Genomic DNA, 12,013 nt, shown 5'->3' with positions numbered 1-12,013 from the left:
AACATTGACAAATACATAGTTTAGGAAGAGCCTGCCTGAAACTATACAAAAAAGCAAATAAGCAAATGGATGTATAGAATTGACAACAACAACCACGCTGTCGAGTTTAAATAGCGCAAAATCAGCTGCACTTGATAGTAGTTGGTTGGATAAGGAAAATGAATTAGCAACAAGAGTTTACGGGATGTACATAGCTCAGTGGTTAACGCTTCTGACTTTGAACATCGAATTCGCAGGTTCGATCCCTGCTGAAGTCTAGAAAAANGAGGAGATGTGGTGATCTCCGAAATAGCTGCTATAACTTCTACCGCTTAGACTTTGTTGCTTTTTCAATTTTCCCTAATAAACGATCGTGGTACCAAGATCTATAAAAAAATTAAAATAAAATTTTAATAAGCAACAATAACATTGATAGATTTTAAATTTTTTTTTGTGGCGGCATGTTTGCTTTAGCGGCATACTTTGAAGCGCAGTATAACCCAAAACAGTGATGCACTGAATTTTGTGACTTTGTTAGACTAGTTTTTGCATACAGTCAAACCCACTTAAGTACCTCACGAAAAATGTCAGCTTTTTGAGGTACTTAAGCGGGTTGGGTACTTAAAAGAAGTACCTCGATGCGGGTACTTAAGCGAACATAATTATTGATGTAGTTACATATTTTTGTTAACTTACATAAATATGTAAATCCTTGAATAAAACATGAACATTTTATATGGAGTTTAAAACCAAAACCGTAGCATTATTTAAGATTTTTCAATTAAAGTACAGTTCATTCCCTAACAAATACCATATAAACCTAAGCTTAAGATTTTATACAACACTTAAAGAAAAAAATTCCCCAAAATTTTAAATTTTTTTCTCTGAAGTGTTTTTTGATAATACAGTTTTATAGCCCATTAAATTTTAGTGCAACAATGTGCTAGTTTCAAGGTGCTAAAAATTACCGTTGATTTTTTGTAATTTTTTGCCGAAGGTGTGTAACGGTGCCACTGAATTTCAAAATATGTAAATATTTTAAGGAATATAAAAGAGCACTTAAAAGGGGAAAATTATAGGTAAAGTGGTAAATGGGGTATGAAAAATTTAGGTACTTAGGCGGGTTGGGTAAATAAGCGGGGTGGTACTTAAGAGAGGGATTTTCTTCAAATTACATTCAAAAATGCATATTGCCCCAAAATGTTGGTTACTTAAGCGGTTAAGGTACTTAAGCNGGGGGGGGGGGGGTACTTAAGCGGGTTTCACTGTATTCTATGGCAATCAAGATTTCGAAATGATAAAAGCGTGGTAATAATAGGTTTGTTCCACACGAGCCCGCGGGGCCCAAAACATAGGGTTGCCAGACTTTTTATGTTCGAAATCAGTACGTTAGACTTTTTCATGCTAAAAAAATCACTACTTTCAGTACAATTTTATTCAAAGCAAAATTATAAATGTAAGTAACGCCAGTACTTGTTTTTAACGATATTTTGGTATATAAATAAAATATATTCCTTAAAAAATAAAAGTGTCAGTATGTTATTTAAAAAAAAATACATTTTATTTCAAACTGTGCAAAAGTACCGTTATTTAAAGACTTCATCTATATTTCCTCATTGCTTAAATTATTATTTTTTCAACTATACAAAAACTTTGAAAGACTAAGAATTCGCTGAAAAGAGTATCTAGCTCTCTGTCTTTATTTTTATTTTTTTTTTATTTATTGATCTTTATGTTGTACTAGCTTTTACGAGCGGGTTTCGCCCACGTCTTTATACAAACTCATTTATATAATCCTTAACATAAGCAACTACCATAGATATGACTTCCGAAGTTATAGCAAAAACAAAATTCCACGCCTATGAGATGTGCCACGCCCTCTTTTACAAACTCATATACCTTAGTATAAGCACCTACCATAGATATGTTTACATACCAACTTTAAAATTTATGTGACTTTTGTTATAGCTGGTAAAAAATTCCACGCCTAAGGGATGTGTCACGCCCCCTTTTATAAACCGATTTATATATATCATAATATAAGCGCCTACCATAGACATGTCTTCGTACCAAATTTTAAGTTCACTTGACTTATGGTTTCGAAGTTATAGCTCATTAAACATTGGCAGGCCTATGCGAGGTGCCGTGCCCCCTTGCAAAATTTAGGACACATTTGCAAATAAAACCATACCTATAACCTTCCCAGGGTAAAAACAAATAAGTGTGCAAAGTTTCGTGCGATTCCGTATCGTGGTTTAAAAGTTATAAGGTAATAAACAAACAGACATTCACATTTATATATATAGATAGATTAATTTATTGATCATATCAAACATTATCTGAAACATGTCAACTATAATTAAACTGTTTTCTTCTTAATTTTTACAGTATAGTTTAAGGAATTTCCTACGTCATCTAAAAACCTTAAGAAAATCCTAAAGTATTTTGTTTGAATTGAAAATTCAGTACAAATCTGCAACCGTACCAAAACAGCCCAGAAAGCGTTCCTCACGCGAGAAAAATGGGTAATAATTTGAAATAACAGCTGTTGTTTGTTTACATCCGAGAGCAAATTTTGTAAAATAGAAAAATGGAAAGTAGCACTAAAGCGGAGGTGGCCAAAACTCACACAATCATATATTTCATTTTTGCTAAACGATGAGAGAATGAAGAGAACTAGTCGCTCACGCGTCTGATGCAAAATTAAAGCAAATACTTGAAATAATTTGTATTAATCTTCTTATTTTGAATTAAAAGAAAAGGGATTTTTTAGCATTATTTTAATATCATCTTTTTATTTATGTGCATATGAACGTAATAATTTGTTAATTCAATATTTAGGAATAACGGGAAATGGCGCTATGATGGCGTTTAACAAAAAAGTTTGTCGTACGTGCGATTTCTTTATGACACACCAAACATTGTGCCCTCCCTTCCCATTACTAGAGAGTAAAAGTAAAGTAACCTAATAGTTGCGTTCCTTTTCTCCTAGAAATAGTCAGAAATGGTCCCAACTAGTCCGATTTAGTCCAAAAAGCGTTTCTAAACTCGAAAATGACAGCAGAAATGAGAGAGCAACACTCAGTGAGAGTGACTCTCTTCAGTTCGAAGTACAGTGAAACCCGCTTAAGTTCCCCCCGCTTAAGTAACCAACATTTTTGGACACCGTGAATTTTTTAATATAATCAGAAGAAAATCCCTCTCTTAAGTACCTCCCCGCTTATTTACCCAACCCACCTAAGTACCTCAATTTTTCGTGCCCCATTTACAATTTTACTTATAATTTTCCCCTTTTAAGTGCTTTCCTTTAAATTCCTCAAAATATTTACGTAGTTTCAAATTCAGTAGCAGCGCTACACACCTTCGGTAAAAAAAAATTCTACAAAATCAACGGTAACTTTTAGCCACTTGAAACTTGCACATTATTACACTAAAATTAAATGGGACTGTATACTCAAAAAACACTTCTGACAAAAAAAGTTGGAAATTATGATGATTTTTTTAAGTGTTCTACAAAATCTTAAGCTTAGGTTTATATGGTATTTGTTAGGGAATGGACTGCATTTTAATTGATTGAAAAATTTTAAAAATTAATAAATAAACACAAGTGGCAAACAATATCATTTTGAATTTGGTACAAAATGATATGTCCAACTTTGACTATTTAACCGTTGCACTAAATATTTTTCTCTTTCTTTACTTGTAATGCTATGATTTTGGTTTTAAACTATGTATACTTCATTAAATGTTGTTATTCAACTATTTATGTAAGTTAACAAGAAGATGTAACGACATCAGTAATTATGTTCGCTTAAGTACCCGCATCGAGGTACTTAAGTGGGTTATTTTAAGTACCCAACCCGCCTAAGTACAGTAAAACCCGCTTAAGTACCTCACGAAAAATGTCAGCTGTTTGAGGTACTTAGGCGGGTTGGGTACTTAAAAGAACCCTCTTAAGTACCTCGATGCGGGTACTTAAGCGAACATAATTNAAGTACCTCACGAAAAATGTCAGCTGTTTGAGGTACTTAGGCGGGTTGGGTACTTAAAAGAACCCTCTTAAGTACCTGGATGCGGGTACTTAAGCGAACATAATTCTTGATGTAGTTACATCATCTTGTTAACTTAAATACATAAATAAAATATGAACATTTAATGAAGTATACGTAATTTAAAACCAAGGTCTTAGCATTATTTAAAGAAGTAAACATATAAAGGAAAACTTTATTAAAAAAAAAACAAACAAACAACAAATTCAAAATGATATTGTTTGCTTTTTATTTTCAATTTTTTTATTTTCAAAATGTTTCAATTATAAAAATTCATTCCCTAACACATACCGTAGAAACTAAACTACTTAAGCGGGTTTCACTGTACCTCAAAAAGCTGACATTTTTCGTGAGGTACTTAAGCGGATTTTACTGTAGTCAGATTTAGTCAGAAGAAAAGTGTCAAACTCAACTGAATTTAAACTAACGGAAATTAAAGAATACACGAAAAGTGAGAATAATCTAAGAACTAAAAAAAGTGAATTGAAAATGGAAGGAGGCAAAAAATAATTGATATAGCAAGTGTTTATTGTGGTTATGCTTGTGTGAATGTGTTTTGTACATACATTTCTATTCTTATTCGACGTTGGTTTTGTTGTTGGCATTCGTTGGACTAAAAATTTGGTTCCTTTACTTTTTCCTGTTATTCTCTTTTAGTGAGCGCATTTGGCTTACGCTCTTACATTTTGACACTTTTCAGATTTTAGTCGGAAAAGATAAGGAATGAACCTAATAAAAAGCCACTAACGTAATATTATTGACACCTGAAACTATCCACTTGCATTTGGTTTTACTCAATACCGATTTGAGCCGTCGCACAGTATAATCAATCAAAAAGTGAGTTTTTAATTTTTAGTTAGTTACGGCCTTTGTTGTATTTCAAGACGATGTGAGTTATGCCCTTTCCATACTGTAGGTATGTTTTATTTGACGAGGAATTTAAGCTATTAGCTTATTTTGTATGGAAGACTTAGCCAATATAGTAATGTTGGCTAAACAAGCTAATAGCTCAAATTTCACGTCAAATAAAACACGCCGTATGTTAACGATATGTAAGTATCTTGCTATGTATTTTCTCTACTTTTTACCTTGTAAAGAGTGCTTTCAATTTCTGCTTGCCCTATATTCCGTTTACTCGATGAAGCTGGCCGTGATATAGTCGGCTCCAGACGTGAGCTGCTTGCTTCATGTTTGGCAGGTGTCTGTTGTGGTGTATCTCCTTTGAATTTTTCTACTGTTGCTGATTCGATAGTCGTTGTTGTTTTCGAAACACCGGAGTCCAGTACGGAGCGATCGGTATCTAGTGTAGGGCTTAATGCGCCCCACATACTAAAGCTCAATTTGGCTAGTTTCCACTGCTCAATGAAATAAGGTATTGCCGACTCCCGAACGTTTCCAATAATTTGTCGTGAAATTAGCAAACCTGCCAATTGCTATGGAGAAAAGTAAGGCATTTTAGAATTTCCAATTTCACGGCTTGAGAGGCTTCGTCAACAACCAACCGAATAAAGACGGTATAAGGCTTAAAGGGCTGACTATATTGTGAATAAGCTGTCGTAACTGACTGTCAGAAAATGAACGAAAAGTCTGTCAAATGCATAAGCAACGTAATGTAGACTTTTAGGTGAGTATATTTTACTTACATGTGTTCAGTGTTGCCAATTTTTTTTTATTCTTTACCCAAAATCACCAGAAAAAGTTACCAAGTTCAACAAAAAATTCCCAAAACTATTTTAAACTAAACTAAAATTTGGGAGCACTTTAAAATGTACATTGTCCAGTTATGAACAAAGAACGTAGATAACAAGACGAGACAACGCGAAAGTGAGTAACAGGGGCGTGCCTTCTCTTTTCATCCAATTGAAAAACGTACTAGAGCAAAAGAGAAAGCACGCCCCTGTTACTCACTTTCGCTTTGTTATGACCAATATACACATATGCATATTTATGTCAAAAAGTGGCCGAAAATATCTCAAAAATTCAATGCTTCAAGCAATCCTGAAAGCTTTCGACTCAGACATAGACAAAGGGAAGTCCCCTNGAAAAACGTACTAGAGCAAAAGAGAAAGCACGCCCCTGTTACTCACTTTCGCTTTGTTATGACCAATATACACATATGCATATTTATGTCAAAAAGTGGCCGAAAATATCTCAAAAATTCAATGCTTCAAGCAATCCTGAAAGCTTTCGACTCAGACATAGACAAAGGGAAGTCCCCTATTGAATGCCGTAGCCTCTTGAACGTACATACTAGGGATGTTAATTTTTCGGCTTCCGATCCCGGGATTTTCGGGATGGCGTTGTCACAATCCCGGGATCCCGGGATTTAGGTATCCATTACTTTTCAACAACTTGAATTCTAAAAATTGCTTCTATATTATTTGAGAAGCTCTCCTACCATGAAATAAATAATAATAAATGGGTTTGAAACCTACTTTTATATTTAAAGCGGCGTTTTTATTTTTTATCTCTAACCGCAGGATTTATTTTGAAGGACTTTGTAATTTCAAAGATATGATTAATTCCAAAAATAAAAAAAAAAATCAACGCAATGTAGAACAAAAATATGGGTAACAAATGCAATAGGAAATTACTTTAGAATTTAAAAAATGTTAATTTTTTGGATTCACAAGGGCGAATAGGTAATTTGTAAGCTGACAAAGTTAGAAGAACGAAATTCGAGGCTGTTATCGAGTTTATATAAGCCCTAAACATTTAATTTTAGTAAACATTTAGTTGGTGATGCAGTCATATTAAACTAATCAATATCTTAAAAATGGCGTTCTCCATTTTTTGATATCTCCTTTAGTTTCCGAGATTTGGTAGAAATTTTGATCACATTTTGTCGTATTTCATACAAAGTGGCTGCCAAATTGTGAACAAATGAGGCTTACGACAAAATTTCTCTAAAAAAAATCCTTAATAAACTCAAAACTAATTAACAGTAAACATTAAAAATGAAATAATTTAAGAATTTTGTAAACTAGTAACATTTTCAAAGAATTTGGGGAAAATCTATCTTCGCGTTTTTAAGAAATTGCATTCCAAACTTCAATCGCGATTTCCCACAACCTGCCGAAATTAACATACGACAATCTTTTAACCAGACGACGAATTGCAAAGCTAACGAACTGTCAAGGAAAGGTAGGACCATCCACAACCTTCTGGAAAAGGACTCGGTAGATATAACAATAGCCACTATCAAGCAGTTTGTTGTAGATCACACACGATTATAGTAGCCTAGGAACGCCGAAAAAATGTTCGCTTTGCGAAACTTTCAGGATTACCTGGTATTTCTGTAAAAGGAAACGCTTACGGCCCACTTCCTAATGTGGAACCAGAACTTGTTTTGACCTATGTTACATTTAGGACTGAATCCAAAAAGTTACCAAGGTGAAAAATAAGTTACCAAATTACCAAATATGATAAACAAACAAAAAAAATACCAATTTCGGAAAAAAATTCTCAAAGCGGCAACACTGCATGTGTTACATATGTACATACATACATACATACGAGTACAAACAGCTGATTCCGTACGGAAGCTGCGACCAGTATAGCTCCTTCCTTAAGGAAATGACGTTTAAAGAAACTTGACGAAGCTTGATTTTAAGTACATTATAGTTTCCGAATAGGATTTATGTGTATTCGCACGTTTGCATACGCTTGCTTATTCATATTATAGTCAGCCCTTTACATGTGTTGCCACATTTTATTATTTTTTACCCAAAATCACCAGATAAAGGTACCAAATTCCACAAAAAATTACCAAACTTATTTAAAACTAAACTAAAATTTCCGAGCACTTTAAACTCCACATTTGTTCAGTTATGACTAATGTGACCAACCGTACTTCTTTTGGAAGTACAGTACTTCTTTTTTCGCTATTGTACTTCGTACTTCGAAGTACAGTCAAATGTTCTTCTTTGCGATATTTTGTACTTCTCCGATCTTTTGGATGATCGTCACATGGCCTGGGCGATAAATTCTTTCAAACCATTAACAATTTCGCGTTTAAACCTACTTAATAAGGCTTAGCTACCGCTCACTTCGTGACAGAACTGTCGCGGCGGAGTGGTGGTCGTCTGCACTCAGTGCAGAGTCAATAGGAGCACTCCACAAGGTGGTGTTCCCTCTCCCCTGCTCTAGATTGCGGTTGTAAACCACCTTCTAGAGGAACTGGGAAAAGTGGGCTGTCGGGTGATCGCCTATGTAGACGATGGGGAACTTTAGGTTAAAGTACGATTTCTGTACACCCTTTTTGATCTGACTCAAGGTTACCTGAACCAGGTAACTAGGTGGGCAATCCACGGCGGCTTGAGGAAAGGGTAGGAAAGGGGTCGGTTACCTTGTACTTCTGTAGGGGAGCTATCGGTAAATGGTGGGGTCTCTCGCCGAAATTAATTCATTAGCTCTCGGAAACCAGATTTAAGCCTATATTGTTTCAAGGAGCCCTTGTCTGGTGGTACTCACTAGAGAAGGCTACACTTGTAAAACAGGAATTAGCGGAGCATTAGGAACCTACACTGGCGCTTAACACAAATGTTGAGCTCGGCGTCTGAGGATATTGCAGACAGAATTGTCGCAGCACGAGCTGCTATTAGGCTCAGGTAAACCAGAAAGAAAACTTTTCTCTGCTACAGCAAATGTTTTCATAGGGAACTTTAAAACACGTTACCTCTCAAGAGCTAGTGACGGGTGTTCTGACAGGCCATTGTGCAGTTGGTATTCATGCGGTGAGACTAAGAATTTCGACTGATCATTTTATGTCAGCTGTCAAGAGGAAGATGAAGTGAATCCCCACACTTTCTTTTAGACTGTCCAACCTTCGCGAGACTAAGATGGAAGCATTTTTGCTCGCAATTCGGAACAAACCAGTGTTTAGCTCTTCGAAAATTCATAATCAACTCGCGGCGTTAACTTAATCCAACCTAGCCTGTACTTCTTTGAGCTATGAAATAGTTGGTCACATTAGTTATGACCAAAGAACGTAGATAACAAGAAGGGACAACTCGTTATAATTGTGGAGAAAGTGAGTAACAGGAGCGTGGTTCTGGAAAAGGACTCGATAGATATATCAATAGGCACTATCAAACAGTTTGTTGTAAATCACACAATTATAGTAACCTAGGAACGCTTAAGAACTGTTCGCCTTGCGAAACTTTCAGGATTACCTGGTATTTCTGTTAAAGGAAACGCTTACGGCCCACTTCCTAATGTGGAAGCAGAACTTGTTTTTACCTATGTTACATGTAGGACTGAATCAAAAAAGTTACCAAGTTGAAAAATAAGTTACCAAGATAAACAAAGAAAAAAATTACCAAATTCGGTAAAAAATACCAAAGCGTCAACACTGCATGTGTTACATATGTACATACATACATACGAGTACAAACAGCTGATTCCGTACGGAATGTGCGACCAGTATCGCTCTTTCCTTACGCAAATGACGTTTGACGAAACTTGATGTTAAGTACGTTATAGTTTCAGAATAGGATTTATGTGTATTCGCACGTTTGCCTACGCTTGCTTATTTATATTATAGTCAGCCCTTAAGGGTTAAAAGGGCTATTCAGTGGTGGATTTGCAGTCTTGCCGCCCTAAGCCCTATAGTACCAGACGCCCATTTCTCAGCTGTCATTTATTAAGTACTATATATGTACATATGAATCTATTTTTTTGCCGACTTTTATCGGAATATATAATTAATAAATAACACCGACACCTGTATTGCTTATTGGAATTCTGCTAGGATGGCTTTGTTATACCTTGTCGTTGAACAAGGGACCATAGCATTGCTTTTGACTGTTATTCCACATAAATACGTCAAAATGTATGTGAAATGCAATTGCATCATTACCATTCTCATCGCAGCATAGACAGACGGAAGCGTTGATCCGGATGATCTCGTTAATTCGGAATTAACACCGGAATTAAATGCAGTTGATCCGAAATAATTCCTTCAGCTCATCCTAAAAATTAATGCGGATCAGATGAATTTCCGATGACAATGACCATTGTACAAGTAAGAAAACAAACTAAGCTAGAGACACGAATTCCTTTACGATACGATACCATATCCATATTTTTGCCATTCGATCAACAAAATCTCCGAAAAATAGCATGCGCCCCAACCAACACGAAACATCTAAGCTCTGATCCAATACTTTTCGTGTGCAACAGTGTTGCCACAAAAAAATTACCAAATTCCTCAAAAACAAATGAAAAATCCTCAAAATCCGAACATATTACTCAAAATTTTCTTATTACAGATATGAGTATTGTGTACTGCATACTACTTACAGGCATTTAGTATAAAAATTAATTACTTTCTCCAATTCATTCGGTGCGGCTAAAACAAAGTAGCACCGTTATTTTTTATGCCTTGGTTTATATATAATGGCCCGTAGTCATAGTCAAAATAAAGTCGACTTTAAAGTTAGTTGCAGCTTTTTTGACAGATATTCCATTGAAAATTATGTCAAAAAGCTGCAACTAACTTTAAAGTCGACTTTATTTTGACTATGACTACGGGCCATTATATATAAACCAAGGCATAAAAAATAACGGTGCTACTTTGTTTTAGCCGCACCGAATGAATTGGAGAAAGTAATTAATTTTTATACTAAATGCCTGTAAGTAGTATGCAGTACACAATACTCATATCTGTAATAAGAAAATTTTGAGTAATATGTTCGGATTTTGAGGATTTTTCATTTGTTTTTGAGGAATTTGGTAATTTTTTTGTGGCAACACTGTTGCACACGAAAAGTATTGGATCAGAGCTTAGATGTTTCGTGTTGGTTGGGGCGCATGCTATTTTTCGGAGATTTTGTTGATCGAATGGCAAAAATATGGATATGGTATCGTATCGTAAAGGAATTCGTGTCTCTAGCTTAGTTTGTTTTCTTACTTGTACAATGGTCATTGTCATCGGAAATTCATCTGATCCGCATTAATTTTTAGGATGAGCTGAAGGAATTATTTCGGATCAACTGCATTTAATTCCGGTGTTAATTCCGAATTAACGAGATCATCCGGATCAACGCTTCCGTCTGTCTATGCTGCGATGAGAATGGTAATGATGCAATTGCATTTCACATACATTTTGACGTATTTATGTGGAATAACAGTCAAAAGCAATGCTATGGTCCCTTGTTCAACGACAAGGTATAACAAAGCCATCCTAGCAGAATTCCAATAAGCAATACAGGTGTCGGTGTTATTTATTAATTATATATTCCGATAAAAGTCGGCAAAAAAATAGATTCATATGTACATATATAGTACTTAATAAATGACAGCTGAGAAATGGGCGTCTGGTACTATAGGGCTTAGGGCGGCAAGACTGCAAATCCACCACTGAATAGCCCTTTTAACCCTTAAGGGCTGACTATAATATAAATAAGCAAGCGTAGGCAAACGTGCGAATACACATAAATCCTATTCTGAAACTATAACGTACTTAACATCAAGTTTCGTCAAACGTCATTTGCGTAAGGAAAGAGCGATACTGGTCGCACATTCCGTACGGAATCAGCTGTTTGTACTCGTATGTATGTATGTACATATGTAACACATGCAGTGTTGACGCTTTGGTATTTTTTACCGAATTTGGTAATTTTTTTCTTTGTTTATCTTGGTAACTTATTTTTCAACTTGGTAACTTTTTTGATTCAGTCCTACATGTAACATAGGTAAAAACAAGTTCTGCTTCCACATTAGGAAGTGGGCCGTAAGCGTTTCCTTTAACAGAAATACCAGGTAATCCTGAAAGTTTCGCAAGGCGAACAGTTCTTAAGCGTTCCTAGGTTACTATAATTGTGTGATTTACAACAAACTGTTTGATAGTGCCTATTGATATATCTATCGAGTCCTTTTCCAGAACCACGCTCCTGTTACTCACTTTCTCCACAATTATAACGAGTTGTCCCTTCTTGTTATCTACGTTCTTTGGTCATAACTAATGTGACCAACTATTTCAT

The 12,013-nt window shown here is 35.4% G+C and overlaps 1 protein-coding gene across 1 annotated transcript in view; it reads right to left on the bottom strand.

Annotated features, from left to right (window-relative positions):
• wwk (anoctamin 8 white walker) overlaps positions 1-12,013 on the bottom strand; it is a 499,833-nt gene that overhangs the window by 210,047 nt on the left and 277,773 nt on the right. Inside the window, exon 8 of the mRNA XM_017629247.1 lies at positions 5,117-5,461. Coding sequence (XP_017484736.1) covers positions 5,117-5,461 — 345 coding nt within the window. The remainder of the gene's footprint in view (positions 1-5,116; positions 5,462-12,013) is intronic.

This window comes from Rhagoletis zephyria, unplaced genomic scaffold (assembly GCF_001687245.7).
Source record: "Rhagoletis zephyria isolate East Lansing unplaced genomic scaffold, Rhagoletis_zephyria_1.1 Rzeph_scaffold_00080, whole genome shotgun sequence".
NCBI lineage: Eukaryota > Metazoa > Arthropoda > Insecta > Diptera > Tephritidae > Rhagoletis > Rhagoletis zephyria.
Note: the sequence above shows the minus strand (reverse complement) of the source record. Positions and strands in the feature narration are given on the sequence as shown.